Raw genomic sequence first — 17695 nt, forward strand, 5'->3', positions numbered from 1 at the left:
AGGTGAGGTGAGATGAGGTGAGGTGAGATGAAGTGAGGTGAGGTGAGATGAAATGAGGGATGAGATGAGATGCTTTGTGCAAAACCTTGAAAGAAATCTCAAAATATTTGAGACAGTTTACATTTCTTTACACTTTACATTTTGTATATACTCCGTCTCTGGCTGAATTGGCCCCTGTAATTAGTTTAGATCTCTTCTCCTGCACCTGCAACTTTTGTCTGATTTTGCTTTGCTTTTTGTTCCATAGATCATAATACAGTCCACACAGAAATACACTCATGCACGTACACACACAGTTATGCTATGCCACTGACTAACACACCTTGCAAATAAACCAAGTCAGCTTCTCTACACATCACCCTTTGGCAACTGGATACAAACCTACCACATGGACTGAGCAGCAAAACACTAACATATGGACAAGGATGCTCTTTACTGGATTTTGTTAAATCTGACAATGTTATAAGATGCACATTCAAACCCAAGGACAAGTAAATGCAGATTGTACATGTTTAATTGCTATTATCCAACCACATCCTGAGACTGTTAGCGTTAGCTGGTTATGAAAACGCGGATCAGGACAACAGCAGTCTACAGAGACCATCATGCATGACTTCTTAATGACCAGAGCTCTGGTTGTTGTTTTGCAGCGTGCAGTCATCCTGGCGGTCACTCACATGGGACACCAATACGTCGCTATTAAGCAGACACCATCACCAGTCCAGCAGCTGACAGCCGCCCCTTCTCCAAATAAGGTAATTAGAGGAGAGGAACCGGAACCATCTCCATGGTAACCCACTCACAAACAGGCGGGGCAAACAATGGACTAGTAAGGATGCGATGATTGACAGCTCGTTGCGGCTCGCGCTCGTTGACTGTGCCCATCAGCGGAAAAGCTTCCAAAACGCACCAACACACACAAAGAGCTTATATTTCATCAACGTGTAATAAACCACTTGGTTGGACTGAGTCTGTTTCCTTCCCTGGTGCCGCGGTATGAACACCAGAATAGCTACTGTTTACACAAAAGCTTTACACACTGGGTCCGTGTATGCGCCGTGTGTCAGACAGCTGACGGGTTATTGTCATCTTTTACAATGTCGCCAAACATTAGGATTACATTATTGTCACACCCTGCGCCTCCTTCTCCTCCTGAGTTGTAAAAGCACAGGCAAAAACTTGAATCCCAGTAGCTACGGATTTGCAGAAGAAAGCAAAGAACTGTGTTATTACCTTAGTTTCTCCTGCTCATCCTTGTTCTTGAAAGCGCCGAGACTCCCCAGTGTGCAGAGCAGTATCCGTGCCTCAGCTGAATCACGCTATTCTGCGTGCAACTTGGCTGCAGCACAGACACTACACTTACAACCTTTCCCTCAAACCTGATTGTACTTGTCGGGTTGCTGCTCCACATGCAAAAACAGAAGTACCGTAACTGACTGAAAAGTTCCCACTTGTGCCCAAAGCGACTGTCGGTACCGATTACTAATTAGTGCCTGCACCGTTGTGTTGTCTGAAAGGCAGCGCAGCCTTTATGCCTCTCATCCACAACAGTGCTGGATACTGTCGGCCACAGCTTGTGTCTCCGCCCCTTCGCCCCTCGCACAGCACTGGAGGCGGTTTGTTATTGAATATTTGAAGATTTGTCTCTATATTAATAAAGTAGTTCCCTCTTGTATTTACTCTCCCGTGTGTCTGTGTTCAACGCCTTATCCAGCCTAATTGTCTGTGTAATAAATATTATCAAGGCGCCCATTTAATATCACAAAACACAGAATCGTATGTGATTTATTTTTATTATATTTTATTCCGTATTTTATTGATTCACCCCGTCATTTATTTCTCCAGATACGGCTCATCCATTGTTATAATAATTCACTGGTAAAGTGCCATGGTCAAATCACCATAAATATAAAGAGAACATCTACTGTTTTCAAAGTAAAGGTTTTAAAATCTAGACCAAGTGTCTAAAACGTAAACAATACACATTAGATTATTCGCACTTAAATGTAGATCTGCTCTGAGCTGTCCTACTCATCATGAATGAAGGTACTATAAGGTAATCATACAGAACTGAGGTCCCATTAAGGCTATGGTCATGATTTCAGTTTATCAGAGGTGCTCTGATTTTGATGTATATTGTATAGAAGTGATCATCCATTCATCTAAATAGGTCATTAAAACGTTGTGCTACCGTTTTCTTCCGTTCTCAAGTCGAGCCGACCCCCTATTTTGTTTATCAGAGCTTTTATTTTGAATATAACACACTAACCGGAAACCCAATTGTCCGTGTGTGCTGTCAGCTTAGTGTTTGTGTAGTGCCCATAAACTGACCAATCACAGTGGAGATCAGAGCCTCGTTGGAAGTGCACTCGTTTTAAGTCTTTTGAGAGCCAGGGCGGGCGGGAAAAGTTAGAGTGCACAGCAAATGAAACCTCCCAACCACAGGAAATGCTTACGAAACGACTGGAGTTACAGATCGAGGACTCTTTTGGTGGGCATTTCCTCTTAGTTGCCAACAGAGAGTGTGCAGGGGGACAGTGAGTACAACCAGCAGATACTACACAGCGGCAAACAGCGTAGTAGACAGCCGTCACACAGTTAGCGTCCAGTCTGCTGCGATGTGCACAGCCAAGTTTATGTAGGTATCTAAAGCTTGTTTGCTTTGTCTCACTGTCATCGCCACGTTATTGAGTTAACAATGCTAGCATTAGTTAGCTAGTCACTGCTTAGTTTACCAAGCTGTGTAGGACCCGGTGAGCTAGTACAGGTGACACTAGCCATATAATAGAGTAATGTTATAATGTTGTGGTATATTGTATATTAACAGCCATATACGTAACAAGCCATGGCTAAGCTGTTTGGCTAGCTCAGGACTCAGGACTCAGGACTTAACTCGCCATAAAGCTACTCGTTAAGATAAACTAATAACTAGTTACCACGTACCAGCTTGGTGGTGTCTGATGATTGGAGCTGCCTGTGCAATGACTGTGTTTATTTGCCTTAGCTTCAGTTTCTTCATGTATGCCTTTCCCATTCATTAGTAGCTAACTGGAGGAATGATAAACATAATGTACTTTTCGTGATCTCTCTCTCTATATATTCTGGTGGGTTATGTTCATGTTCATGTTTGCTCTTCAACTAAGTTGACTGACCTGTTTCAACATGTTGTGATGAGTGTGTCCCAATCCCACATGTACTGAACTTTATACTCATCTACTTTCAGTTGTGTGAACAAAGACAACAGGGAAAGCAGTTTAGCTGCTGTGGTCAGTCTGTGTAATTCTGCAGCTTGACTTTACCTAATTTGATCTCCCAGGTCTGTTGTTACAGCATATTCCCGTACAACCACAATGCCACAGAGCACACTTCAGTGCTCCAACACTAAACACAGTGCTTACTCGTGTCTTGTTTTTTTTTTCCCTCTTTGTCAGACATGACTGAGGTTTGAAGGCAGATGTGGACCGAGTGAAACCCCTGTTGTCGAGCACCCAGCACATTCATGTGTATTATTTTCTTCAAGTTTGACCCCCGGCCTGCATCCAAAAATGCCTACAGGTGAGCAGTTACCATTCAGCAAACTCTAATCCTAATATGCCACTATAATGTCATAGCATGTTAGGAGTGCCGCCTCCAGAAACGTCTTTATTATACCAAAATCAAACCAAAAATATTAATATTTTTACACAAAGCCCCTTCATGCATAGAGGTCAGACAGCAAGATTTCCCCATTAGACTCCCTTTTGGAGCAGGTATAAATTTAATACATTGGTAATTATTACTTCAGTACTTCAGAGTAGTTGAGGTATGACCTTATCCAATAACTGCTAACCTCACAAACCTTAGCTGATATTAGAAGAGTGTCAGTGGAGAAGCAATTGGAGGAACACCAAGGTTAAGGGAAAATGTCATAAGCATCTTTACTTTTGACACTGCAGGTTGTTTATTTTAACCTTTAAAATCCAGAAGTACCCACTGTTTGGTCCATTAAAAGGTAAACAGTATATATGGATTTTTGTGAGAATTGTATAAAGATTATTCCTGATACTACCTTTCGGTGCAGCTATAAAAAGCAGTGCTGAGTTTGAAGACTTCACTCAGTGTTTGCGTCAAATAGTTTCAGTGAAGTGTTAGAAAATACTGCTTCAGAATGTATAGATCCTTTTTTTAAAACAACAATGGGGAAAAGGCTTTCAGGCTGATAAATCAAGTTGTGTCAAGTTTAGACATCCCTGTTATCACACTGACAATGTGGCAAAGTTCCCTATTTCATCTTTCTCCAAGTCTACTGTGCCACTTCCAGCAGAGGTGCGACGCATGCACAAACAGTAGTATAGTAGCAAAAGAGAGAAGATTAAAGGATGTTTTACATATGAGTGTGTTTAAGTATGCATATACTTGTAGTGTGTAGTTATGGGGAAATGTGCCATAGCCTCAAAAGTAGCATTGTAGAACTCCACCAGTCATATCTGTCATGTAATGTACTTAGTACTGTCAACATTTCTATTGTTATTATTATTACATAAACTAAAGCACAAATCCTCTGCACAAATGTGCCATCTTAATGCACTCCATAAATCATTGCGCAACCTTCATGTGTCCTGCCCAGCAGTAAATGCTAACTTATTCCAGTGGGCAGCACGGACCACAGCACTACAAGCAGTCAATTCGAGTTACAGTGTGATGTGCAGCTGATTATAATCCTCCAGAGGTTGAGAGCGAGCTCTCTCTTGCCATAGTCCTTCCCTCTGGGAGTCCGACCCTGCCTAGGGAGATCATAGCAGAGGTGTGTCATGAGTACTGACTCAGACCTGAACCTGGGGAAAGGTTGAAAACTCTGTGACCTAATGCAGTTACACCACTGCTATGTAAGTAGTTGCAGAAATAATTTTATTGTACATCTGTAATATAGAAATCGAGAGGAATGTGCAACATACCTGTGCTAAATTGGGTTGAAGCCAAGATTAAAGTTTCATTAAGTACATGTATTATACTCCCACAGCACAAAATGACAGGAATATATCTGCGGGAGTCAGATAGATTCGTGTTCAGCACAAATGAGTCGGTGATTACCCACATGCCTCTGTATTTCAAAACTCAATTTCCAGCTTGCCCTTTTTAAAATAGATTTCAACATTCTCAGCTGCTCCGAATTAAAGCATTGCTGCAATATCAACCAACCAGCACTGCAATATGATTTTGACCTGTAATTATAGCACTTCCTTTAGGCAAGTCATTGTCATTTAAATATACTCTACTAGCAGTCTTGAGAGGCTGTTTTCTTCATTGCACCCAGAAAGATGAAAGTGATGGCTAAAACAAACAGCATTTTGACAGTTTTTCATAGATCTTCTGGAGTGGCGTTGATAAAATAGTTTATCCCCATAGGAGTATGATGTTATCCATGGCAATCTGCCCAATGATGCCTTAAGAGGAATGCTCAGCAAGTGTTCAAAGACTAAAAGGTTGATTCTCTTAGGAGCAGGAATACACTCATTAGGTTTCATGGCAGCCTGCCAATAAGATTAATATTTTACAGCCCACCAGTAATAAGGCTCTAAGGACAGCAATGTCGGTGTGTCGGTTGATCCACAACTTTAGGCCAAACTGTCATGAACTTTTGTGCAGCCACCCGTGGTGGTAAATGGACCCAGGTGATAAATGGAGATAAATTTATGAATCGTGAAAAGGAAAAATCAGGTGTTAAATTGGTAAATTGTAGTCAAAAAGCACTTCTTCTGAGAACAGTAAATACGTTGAGAAAATTTCATGGAATACTTATTATCTTCTGAAAAATTGTTTTGGAGCAAAAGGTGGATTGAGTGGAACTGTAAGATGCTGTTGATGCAAGGTAAAAGGTCACAGGCTCAACAAAATTAGAAGGAATTTAACATCCAAAGCAACGCAAACCTCAAGCCACTGTGTTTGTTATATAGGAAAAAAATCAGAGTTCATTGTTGATGAAGAGCTTTGATACTGCTTTGCTTCTCACCATGCCTCCCACATGATGCAGCTGGCTGACTGACATGTGATTCTCCCCTCAGGATCGGAGAGCAGATGTGCTCCCTTGCATCATTACTATTAGCTTTGTTTTCAGGAGCAGTGGTGGCTCACACAGTACCATGGGAACAGGGTATCATTAGACTTTGATGCACAGAGGTTGACCCCCATTAGGTCACTTTGGTGTATCTGTTTGCTTTTAGACACGATCCATGCTCCCATCCTGAAAGATTAATCGGAGGGCTAAGCTAAAGCTAAAGAAGAGGTCAATAAATTTAATTTGCCCTTTTACCGGTCTGTGGTGTTAACCCAAAGGGTATTTAAGTGTCTCTCTGCAGTGTTAAAATCCATATCACAATAAGCATTAACACCCTTTCTATACATTGGCAACAATTACTTTAATTGGGAGAAGTAAATATACGTTAATCCTTTGCATGCTTACACACCACAAAATGCAGGGTTCACTGCCAAAATGCAAATTTATGTTTACAAAAGTCACATGGTGCAATCGAGAAAGGTCATCATTTCCTCTGAGCAATAGTTGTTTTTTTTCTTTTAAATAAGACACCTAGGCTGGATGGAAAGATGTGCACACAAATTGCTATGTGACTTGGAGGCAATAGATGCTTACTGAGGATATAAAGCCATCAAATAATGTTATATTTCCTTGCTACACAACAGTAGTTACCTGCTCATACAGGCGTGTAGAAACTTATGGCTGGTGTTGCATTAGATACAGGTCACTGTGCGCTGATAACCTCAATAATAACGCAGGTCAAAGTGTAGTGCAATACTTATCTGACAGGCAGCCTGTGTTAAACCGCAGTCACGTTCAAGATTGTTTATTTTAAATCAGGTCCCACTCTTGTGCAGATGGTCATTCTTGTTTGTTTTGTGCAATGGAAAGACATTTAGATTGGGATAAAGCCCCTGCAGATGTTACCAGTGCAAGTGCAGCCTTGTAAACTGAGATATATGTGAGATGGTTTACATGTATCTGGTACAGGCAAAATTGATTTCAAACTTTGTAACTCCCTGATATTCATTTTTTTTCTTTACCACTGTCCCCAAGTCCCTTTAATATTTGCTAGTCATTCTGCTATCTTATATTTTAAACCTCCTCCTTCTAACCTTGGCATGTGTATGGCTTTATATAAATGTGAAATACTTAGAGGCTCCTGGTCACATCTGATGTGTTCATAAATCTCGGAAAACATGGTTTTCTGAAAACAGCCTGCCAACTCATTTGTATAGTTAAAGACTTAGTACATGGAGGAATGTTCAAGTGCTGACCTGGAAGAGAGCAAAGCTTGAGTATATATTCGTAAAGTACTTGTGGAAGGTGTGCATGGATCATAGCCAAAGCACAGACACAACATATCAAAATAATGTTATGCTCTCATGACTGAAGAATAATCTTTAAAAAGGCTGGAGTATACAAACATCAGCTGAGATCAAAGATAAAGCAGCTAGCATATCATGTCTTCCTGATGATAAATGAGATGCTGATGATGAGACCACTGGTGGCTTTCTGTATTGCTTCATTGGTTCATATCAAGAGTGAATAAAGAAGACCCACTGAATGAAGACAAAAACAATCAACAGCACCAACCACTCTTCCCATCTCCTCAGGCTAATCTTGGCTGCAAACAGAGATGAGCTGTACAGCAGACCGTCCAAAGCTGCAGACTTCTGGGGGACCAACAGTGACATCCTCAGCGGTCAGTCAAAACATTGAACCACCTTTTTTCTTTTTCAAGCTCTTAGTGAAGAAATTGGATCAAATGAGTAACTTTATGCTCGGCAAACACAAGGCACCAAGCAGATGGTTTTTTTTTTTCAAAGTGCCGGACTTTTATTTAAGCAGGTCAGTCCCTTTGAAATGAATGGAAGGCAAGGGTTGTCCCTTGCAAGAGAGCCCTTGCTGGATAAAACAGCAAAAGATGCAAACAAAACGACACAAAATTAGGTAGTGGGTAGAAGAATTTGTGATAAACCTTTTTGTGCTGTGATTGTATGAACATTCACTAGAGGTGGGCTTTTTAAACAGCATATGACTGGATTTTTTCAAGGGTAAACAGCTTTGAGTAATCAAGAAAAAAAGCCGTCTCCTTCTCCTTCACCTCAGAATCCAATTCTCCTCTGCTCCATCATCCCCACTTGCGTTAAACTATATTTAATTGACTGTTGTCCAATACACATTATAGCCAAGCAGTGGAAATCAATTATCCTTTTTTTTTTCTACTGAAGGAGGAAACACAGAGATAGCCTTGTTGTTCATCACTCTCTGCTCCCCTCTGTCATAGAGGGGTCAGGACTCCAGTAGTAGGCCCGTAACTGATGGCTGCTTTTATGCAATGTGACAGAAATAAATGGCTCTGCCTTATCTGCAGGGCTCGAGGCAGGGCCCTGAAGGAGACATAGCATGACGAGAAGGGAAGTAAGCTATAGGTCTCAGGGGGATCAGGCTGACTTTCCTTACACCCCAGATGAATAAGAGTGTTTGGCTCTCCTTGTTGCTGTCAGTCTAAGTGGAGCCATCTTTATTGATCACCAGGAAGTGTGGTAAACGATCAAAACAAGTGATTTATTGATAAATTGCTTTTATTTATCATAGCTACTGCCAAAACTACTGTAATCCAAAGACATATTCCTTGTATACTGGCAACACAGTGCTGGTACCTTTACAACTCAGTGAAACATGGTCAGTTTTTCCTGAAAAGTGCTTAAATGAAAAGCAAAGTAGCTCTTGCAAATCTGGCATATTATACAAAATGCAAATTCTTTTTTAAATGGAAAATGTATTCATTGTGTTGTTTGGTGTCATTGTGTCCACTGCAATGAAGAGGAGAAAGAAAAGTTAGTTATTTTCATTAATATGGGTGAAGCCCGGACATTGGAGTTGCATTTAATAAATACTCCATTTTATCTGTGTTAAACAGGCCTGGACCTGGAATATGGTAAGGAAGGAGGGTCGTGGCTGGGGATAAGCAAGCGGGGCAAGCTGGCAGCAATCACCAACTATATGGAAGGACGTCCCAACCCTGATGCACAAGGAAGAGGTGAGCACAAATATGTTCATGGATAAAATGCTTAGCATCAAATCATACATCTCATGTTTCCACAGACTCATTTTTAATTTTTAATTGTCACACACTATTTCACATCATGAAGCACAATATTGCATTTTATGATTCACTTTGAAGGTTGACCGGAGATAATTTGCACTGCCACTTTCACATACCAGACTTGTATTTTATAATGAAAATAATTATTCTTAACTGTAATCTAGTTTATCGAGTACATAATTTAATAACATTTTACTGTTGCTGGCCTATAGGATTTCTAGTGTCTAACTACCTTATGGACAAGGATCTGGATAGCTACACTTACCTGAAGAAGGTGTCCACAGAAGGCCACTTGTACAATGGCTTCAACCTCATAACAGCAGAGTTCAAGTGAGTGAAATCTATCTGGGTGTATGACTAATCAGCTGATAAAGCTGAGTCAAACGTGTTAACTCTGTGAGACTGGGCTGCAAAAGTAGACACACAAGTTGAAATATATTCCAGAGAGGTAGATGAATATGTGATATGGGCACTTATGGGGCTGTCGGATGTTGAGACACCTTCTGTATTCCACTGTGTGGGTGTCATGAAGTGAGTTCTTGTGGTCTACACACCAGAGACAGGCTTCTCGTGTACTAAAAGATTCTAACTCGGAGATTTTTAAACTTTTTGAGACAATTTTAACTCTGCTCTTCTGCGGTTCTTGCCGTTTCTTACCTTGGAATGAAACCGCAAAGACACCGTCTACATCTGTGGAGTGCTAAGCCGGCAGAAGAGAAAAGAAATCTCAGATGCTGAGCTGTGAATGGGCTAGCATTAAAATTCTAAAGGAACACCTGTTCATATTTCAGGGATTCAGACAAAGAAAATCTAGACAGCATTAAAAAATAATGAGGTTTTTTTTTTCCCCTTCATCCGCTTCACCAGCCTGACTTGACTGAAATTGGCAAACGAGTAAAGAGCAGAAAATCAAAGTAGGATCAGTGCACACTAAGATAGCTGTCATGGTGGAGGCCCCTGTAGACAATTGGCATAGAAACAGGTCTATGTTTCCACCAGCAAGAGGTTGGAGGTTCAGCAGCAATACACACTCCCACCAAACTGTATTCCTGCCAGGGGAGGAAAAGAAATCAGGGTTTCCACAGTTTGGTGTCATGACCTGTGTATTCTGGTCACACAGCCTCAAGCAGGATCTCCTCTCAAAAGCAATTTTCTTATGCCGGTACCATACTTGATTTTTTTACCATTGCTTTTAGGTTACAGATAGAGTGACTTTCTGCTGCACTACTATGGAGCTCCATAATATTCATAATTCAATAAATAAATAGGACATAATAAAATAATTAAATATTTGAATAAATATACACAATTTTCTAATATGACCATGACATAAAAATGTAAAAAATGAAGCAGATCTTTGCGATTATTAATTTTTTCATCACATTTGTTTCCACAATAATAAGAAGAGTTTATTGCAAAAATTCCTTTTTAAATTCCATAGTTTTTAGTTCAAAATGTTTTTTATCCAGTGTTGGCTTTTACTCACAATGCTGTTTTCCCCACTCTCCTTATTATTTCATAATGCTGATTTTTTTTTTTTTTTTTTTTTTTTAGCAGAATGACTTTGTCAATCAGTAGGGCAGGAACAGCATAATAAATCATATTTCATATTAATAAACATTTTCATAAAAGCAATTTCATTATAATTTCATAATGATCTGAATTTTAAAGAGGTGTTTCATTATTTTGCTTCATAATTCTCTATTTGTTTATTTATATTTAATTATTAATATTTTTGAGCTTCATATTTTAGGCTCATAATATCATATTTATCACTACTTAAATATAATGGAGCTGATGTAGTTTATTTAAACATTGTCTTCAACAAGATTTTAATTTTGCCCTGTGAAAGGCTCCACAAATACATTCCTCCAAACTCTCTAAATGCTCAGTATCAGTCTTTACTGGTCCCCTATATGCATTACTTGGAGAAGTCCAAAGCTTCACAGGTCTGCTGAGTTGAGCTTGGTATGCCCCCAGATGGGACATTTGCTGTTTGCTGGAGGACTTTTTCAAACAGTTGACTAAATAAAAGGCAGTTATGGCTTACATTTGAGCCTCTGCTTTGAGTTATTCCTTTGACTTATCTTTTCACATAGAGCTACACATAACACCAGCTTAATGGCTTAAATGTTATTTAATTGGCTAAAGACAGCAGGATATGCAAATTTTCTAGGAACTGTAGTTGTGCTTATGCTGGCATTGCTGGCACCCTACACTCATGAGATACAAGCAAAGTGAAAATGACCCTGTTTATATTGTGATAATGCCTTATTTTGACTTGACCATCCTCTGAAAGCACTCAGTAGACCCTCATGTGAAACTACTGTATTGTGTTTTTTTTTCCCTGTAATGCCTGTTTGATTGGAGCCACAATCAGTGAAGATGATTTACATAGTAAATGAAAGCAATTGTATGTCTTTTTAGTAAACACCACTATAAGTTTGCCTCCGAGTCAGTAACTACATCTGGTGCGAGATAAGATGACATTTACTGTGTGCACCCAGATCTTTAGTGTATAATCATGTTCATGAAAGAGAACAACACATTACCCACTCCCAGATGCATTCAAATATTTTAGTATGGTCATGATTAATGTGTTGCTTGTTCTTAAATACTGCACTAATTGATAGTCTATAACCATGTTGGGTTTAGTTCTATATGCAAGTGATTTGGTCAGTGGCAGTCGTTCATGCTGAGCCTTCCCGCAGTTGAGCCAAGACCATATATATTTGAATTTTTCTCTCAGGTATTGTCTACTTGAGGCTCTCAAGACTACATATCGAACATTTCATATGGCATTTCTATAGCTTGTGGTTTTTGGACCCACTTTCTGTAACTGACACTTTAAATTGAATGCCCAGAGATTATCAGTTTTAATGAATATCTCCTCTGATGTCTTCCTGCTAAGAAATGCCTCCCTTAACACACTTTGAATCAAGCAGAGTGCGGCTGTTTTATAAAAACAACTTTAGAAACTGGTTCAGTCCTATGGCCTCAAACCATGTGTTGTAATTCTTGGCAGAAGCTTGTTCGAGCTGAGATGGAAAAACAGTAGTGGAGCTAATACACATTCTAGGGTATCGGGAGTGGATGAACTCCTATTTTAAAGATGAACTTTTTTTCAAGAACCTAAAATGTTCCTTGTGGGGAAAATATATCTACTTTTAGTAGAGAAAAAAATATCATTTTGTGCTAAATAGAATTAGTAGTGGTAAATAGCACAAGTATAGCATGCAGTGTGTATTGAATAAATCCAGATGTCCAAACATTGCCACAAAATAATGTTTCTTTTGGCTTTGTAGTTGTTAGCATGGGAATCATCTTATTTATTAGAGTAGAGACCTTAATCCAGTACATTTTTCCTTTGTTTATCCTGCCATGAAAAAGTCTGTCTGATCTCACGATTGCTAAGTTTTCAAAGCTAATGTCTATAGGTCAGGTGTGATATGATTGCATTACAAAGTTATGTAACAGCATAATGATATTGTATCACTATGAGGCCGCATACAGTGGCTGATGTTGAAATGAGGTATGTGAGTTTTTTCATGGCTAAATCAAGGTTATGTATGTAAACGTAGGGAAGAAAGTGGGGAAAACGGTTGGAAAACTTTTCAGCCATGCTAGCAGATTAAGCTTAATGTTAATGACAATGCTGACACAACAATTTTAAGCAACTTTAATGTTTACAATGTTCACCTTCATAGTTCACCATGTTAGCATGGGACTAAACACAAACAGCTGAGGCTGATGGAAATGTTAGAGTAAGTGATATACCACAGCGTTGGACACACTGCAACGTTAACTGCATCATGGCACCACAATGAAAGGTCACAGGAACCTCAAAGTTATTAAAGTTCATCTTTAGTGTAATGTGACTATTGGAATCAGATTTCATGCTAGTCCACTCACTTATTTTGCTTATACAAATGTTAACATCGTGGTTGTGTTAGAGAAAATGCCAGTAAATCATCTGAGTCAGTAGGATTCCTCCTCTGCGCACCATATCTGTACTAAATACCGTGGAGATTCATCTAATAGCTTTTGTGATATTTCAGTCTAGAAGAAATGGGGGCAGACTGACTGACTGACTAATATTGCTATCCACTGAACCATATCATGACAATGGTTAAAATGGTAAAAAAATTGACAAATCAATTCTTTTTTACTATGCGTATGTGGTTGTACATTCACAGATGTGTGTGATTGGATATGAGAGCAAATGTTGCTGGAGGTGGGGAATCTGCTCCACAACCTCAGTATAGAGGTAGACTCTTCATTAGAATGTCTCCCAGCAAGCATACTGATTACCTGTCTGACTAAGATCTGAAAAAGTTTGTTTTCAAGTTGTTCATTCCTTCTCTGCCCAGTGGCCTTGAACTCCTGCTGTTCTCTCATCTCAGCCCCAGTCAACCCACAGCACACCTGATGGGACTTTCAGTACTGTAGTCTGTTTCAAATAGCAGAAATTGAGCTATTTCTTTGCAAATCCTCCATCTGCTGCCACCAGTGTCAGTTTCATGCATATCACAAAAAAGTTGTATGAATGTTGGCACGGGGTTCAGGTCAGGGTACCAACATCAAAATAGGGTTGTCAGACACTGCGTTTGTGTTTGCCCACAGCAGAAGTGACAACAGGTAAGACCTTTACAAGTTCTGCCATTCCTCTTCAGGTCACTGGTCCACCAGGTTTCCTGAGCAGCTACTGTGTATGTGCATGTTTAAGGGGTCACTGCAGTCACCCATGTCAACACTGGCCAGTGTTGCTGGGCGCACTGTAACCATAAGCACATATTAGAAAAAGCAGCTGTTTATTCTGTTCTGACTGTATACGTGGGTTTGGATGCAAGTTAGAAACAGTATTAAGGCCCGTGATTTCTTATTGTCAGAGAGACAGTGTAGTGTCAGCTGCTTGGACACACATCACCCTGCTTTTAGAAAACACGATGCTGAGGGAATTCACTCAAGACAGAGGAGCTCTTGTGCAAACAGAAAAGGATGACCTCTGCATAGGGACAGCTGTTTTTAGACAAGCATGTTTGTCTCTAATCATAAAAGTGAGTGTGTACAGGGTTTGCTCATTTCTGTGTGTGTCATCATATTTCCTCAGTGTTGGGTAGTTTGCTGAGGTTAAGAGGAATGAAAATGTCCCTGAGAAAAGCATGGTATGAATTACACAAAATATTATACTGACTACTGTGTATGCTAAAATGTAAAGTGGAAGCATATTTATTTTCATATTGCACCATTGCTTCCATCATTACTGTCTGTAGTTGGGTTGCCCTAATAGATAACGGTTCTCCTTCCACCACATTTGATGAAAATGAGAACAATTACTTGATGGTATAGCACACTTCCTCTGACTGATTTGTAACTTAGCTTTTTAACCTACCCAGTAAATTTGTTGCGAAGCGATAATCCGAGCAGCATATTTTGTTCTCTCTTGCCAGCGCTTTACTGGAAACTTTCCAAGTTAGATGTTGAAGCAGTGTTGCAGCACGTTTCAGATTGACTGATGCCACTGGTACGGCTGTCATAAAATTGACATTAAAAAATTCATTTCCCTACTGGTTCAAAGGATTTGGTCATATTTTATTATTCATTCTCTTGTGCAAAAGCTGTCAGAGATGCCCTTGATGTCACCAGGATTTTTCAGACTGAAAAATTCCTTCTAACTGAGGACTTTTTAAAGAGATCGAAAACCGTAACTAAATGATTTTGTGGTAGTCAAAGGTGTTTGCAGCGGTAATTTGTTTTTTGAAGACTTAATGTTTCCTAGTTGTTGCTTTAAGATAAGATTTAAATACTTAGTGCTTAGTTATGCTGTTTTGAATAGTCCATTTGAATAGTGTCTTCAAATGAACCCAGCTTCTTAATTCCTGTTTTCCAGAACCACAAGAAAAATCAGTACTATATGCTGTACTGTTGATATTCTCTCTCTCTCCCAGGGTATTTTAATGGATTTCCTTAGGAGGACTTCTTTGAACATGATTTTTGCTGTATTTGTGTTTATTTCAAGAGATAGAAACACTGACTCTTGAAAGAGATTTCAAAATTCAACAGAAACAAATTAAATCATCATTAAGTACCGTCTTTAATTTTCTATCTTACTATGTTCTTTGTAGAGCCAAACAAGACATTATGTGTTACTATGGAAACAGAGGCAGCCCTGAACCCATCCATCTAAAACCAGGTCTGTGTTTTTAATATGGTTGCCGTAGAAACCATTCATGTTAACCTGATATATCAATGTTGATATTGCCCTGAGATTGTCTGTTTATTGATGTACCACAAGGTCACTAACAGAGTTCACTGGTGTATATTTTTGTCTGTATCTTTCATGTGCTTCTCAGCAGGAATCTATGGCTTGAGTAATTCACTGCTGGACACTCCATGGAAGAAACTGCTACATGGCAAGCGTCACTTCACCAGCATTGTCAACGACCAGTCTCTGTCTGGTGATGGGCTGGTGCAAGAGCTGCTTAATGTCCTTACTAATGAGGAACTGTGAGTGATAAACGCCTACCTACCCATTCCTCTGCTGTAGATTCTCACACCATAAACAAATGTTATTTATGTGTACATTTTATATTTAGAATTTTAATTTGTTAGCTAGCTCTCACCCAATGTCAGCTAGGACTGGCTTATAACTGGCTATAAGTAGGAAGATAGGTTCTTAAAATAACTGCACTCTTGAAATATATTAAACATCCACAGTGTTGTTTTTGACAAGAGAACATACAGAGGTCTTCACCTAAACATCAAGTGAACCAAACATTTCTTGCCATCTTTAGTACAAAGCCTGTAAACTAACTAAATCTGAAGAAGAATCAAATATGTAAAAGAGGTTCTTGCCAACTACCAAAAAATTGAGCTGTTTATCATCTTAGAATAAATTGATATTTATTGAAGCTTATACCACAAGTGGAAGAGCAAATGAGTTTTGCCTCTACTTATTGTGCGTGCGTGCGTGCGTGCGTGCGTGTGCTTTAAACAAATCAAATACCCTTTGATGCAGTTTCCATACCATTCCGATTATTCAAGAATTCTGAATTTAGACACAAATCAGTCCATGTCTTTATAAGTGGATCTTATGGGTCATTCAAGAATGGGATTTGTTAAAAGTATTTGCTCACTATATGCTTAATAGAGAATATAAAATAGAGTAACATAAGCACAGAGCTCTAAAGCTTCCTAAAATGTGTATTGTGTGTTTTCTTTACAGGAACACACCTGATTCAGTTCAGGAGCAGCAGGGTGTTGCTTACAGTAAGCCCATGATCAAGGCTCTGTCAGCGGTGTGTGTTCGCTCCCCTGATTATGGTACAAGGTCAGTGTCTTCCACTCATGCCAAATCTCCAGCCTCTCTCTTCCTCATTTGTCTGCAGGTTGTGTTACAGTTGTGCCTGGTTGTGCTAGGCTCATAGATATGAGAGAACTGTTGGTACATAAAAATCCACTGAAATCAATCCTTCACAATGAGGAAATAATGTAATGTGATGCTGGGGTGGATTAGTGCATACAGGAGACTGTAGCCACAGGTTTGGAGGGTCTGTTTTTGCCAGAGCCATCAAAGTGCTTATTCCTGATAATGGTGTTTGGCTATAGTAAAATACTTCAAATATGCCTCATGTAATTAAAGCTGATTTCTTTGTATTATTATTATTATGGTGTCTATAATGTTACTCTTGCCAGTTTTCTTTGGGTTTTTTTACTACTTTAAGTAGTAGTAGTAGTAGTAGTTTTGATTTGATTTTCCTGTGTTCTGTGCTTGTACCCCTTGTGCCCCTGCCCATTTAGGACCAATACAATAATACTGGTTGACGCAGAAGATAATGTAACCTTCACAGAGCGCACCATGCTTAACTCTGACACAAGCAAGTGGAGCACCAGTTCTTTCCAGTTCAAACTGCAGGTGTGAAGACATGATAGAGGAAACCCACTCTGTGCCTTTCTATATCACCTTTCCTTCCATCACCACTGCTCCTTCCCACCTCCAGCTGCACTTCACCATAGCAGCTATGTAAACATGAGCACTTTTATTTAAACAAGTCAGCACCAGCTGCCTCTTTAATATCAATGACATATATTTCTCATTCTTGAATTAAGTTAAACATGTGTACTAATTTAAAAGATTGCCAAAGAACGTTTATAATTTTGTAGAACAAAGTATTTTCCTTACATGTCACAACACAGTAAGATTAGTTTGTTTCAACAAATGTATTAACCTGCTTTGAACTCTAATCAGTACCACCATGCACAAGATTATTTTAATGCAATCTAATTTACTGTTGTTGGTGTCAGCTTTTTATATTTTAAATCTACGACTAAGTGAATATACACTTTATGCAAAATTACCCAGCTGCAATTTAAAATACCATCCTTTAGCTACAGCAGTTAAACAATATGTTATTGTAAAAATCCTGTAGATTAAATTGTTTCAGAGTTACAGATAACTTTAAATTTCTGCTGTAACTCTGTTACAGGTAATTTATTTTGCCCCAGTCTTGCAACTATAATCTCAGTTTTACGACAGATAATTCTTTGTTGAATGCAGATGTACACTGGAT

At 39.2% G+C, this 17695-nt stretch overlaps 2 protein-coding genes across 5 annotated transcripts in view; one reads left to right on the forward strand and one right to left on the reverse strand.

Moving 5' to 3' along the window:
- Positions 1 to 1512, reverse strand: part of arvcfb (ARVCF delta catenin family member b) — a 190118-nt gene extending 188606 nt beyond the window's left edge. The window contains exon 1 of the mRNA XM_026320689.1: positions 1234 to 1512. The gene's annotated coding sequence lies outside the window, so the exon portion shown is untranslated. The remainder of the gene's footprint in view (positions 1 to 1233) is intronic.
- Positions 1513 to 2441: 929 nt separating this feature from the next.
- On the forward strand, positions 2442 to 17493 carry tango2 (transport and golgi organization 2 homolog (Drosophila)). 4 transcript variants are annotated; one of them, XM_026322253.2, is made up of 10 exons: positions 2443 to 2638; positions 3224 to 3316; positions 3432 to 3555; positions 7630 to 7718; positions 8940 to 9059; positions 9338 to 9455; positions 15251 to 15318; positions 15479 to 15632; positions 16351 to 16455; positions 16926 to 17493. In XM_026322253.2, exons 3-10 carry the CDS (start codon positions 3500 to 3502, stop codon positions 17044 to 17046), a joined length of 831 nt encoding a protein of 276 aa, XP_026178038.1. In that variant the 5' UTR covers positions 2443 to 2638; positions 3224 to 3316; positions 3432 to 3499; the 3' UTR covers positions 17047 to 17493. The 4 variants fall into 4 exon arrangements, with proteins under 4 accessions (XP_026178040.1, XP_026178039.1, XP_026178038.1 ...); XM_026322256.2 differs by having other exon boundaries at positions 2444 to 2638; positions 15482 to 15632; XM_026322255.2 differs by lacking the exon at positions 3224 to 3316 and having other exon boundaries at positions 2442 to 2642.
- The last annotated feature ends 202 nt before the right edge of the window (positions 17494 to 17695 follow it).

The sequence above is a fragment of the Mastacembelus armatus genome, chromosome 9 (assembly GCF_900324485.2).
Source record: "Mastacembelus armatus chromosome 9, fMasArm1.2, whole genome shotgun sequence".
NCBI lineage: Eukaryota > Metazoa > Chordata > Actinopteri > Synbranchiformes > Mastacembelidae > Mastacembelus > Mastacembelus armatus.

Coding starts and splice junctions, on each gene's coding strand:
- tango2 (XM_026322255.2), top strand. CDS start 3,500: ATGTGTATTATTTTCTTCAAGTTTGACCCCCGGCCTGCATCCAAAAAT. Junction 3,556..7,629: donor GCATCCAAAAATGCCTACAG/GTGAGCAGTTAC, acceptor CCATCTCCTCAG/GCTAATCTTGGCTGCAAACA. Junction 9,060..9,337: donor CCCTGATGCACAAGGAAGAG/GTGAGCACAAAT, acceptor GCTGGCCTATAG/GATTTCTAGTGTCTAACTAC.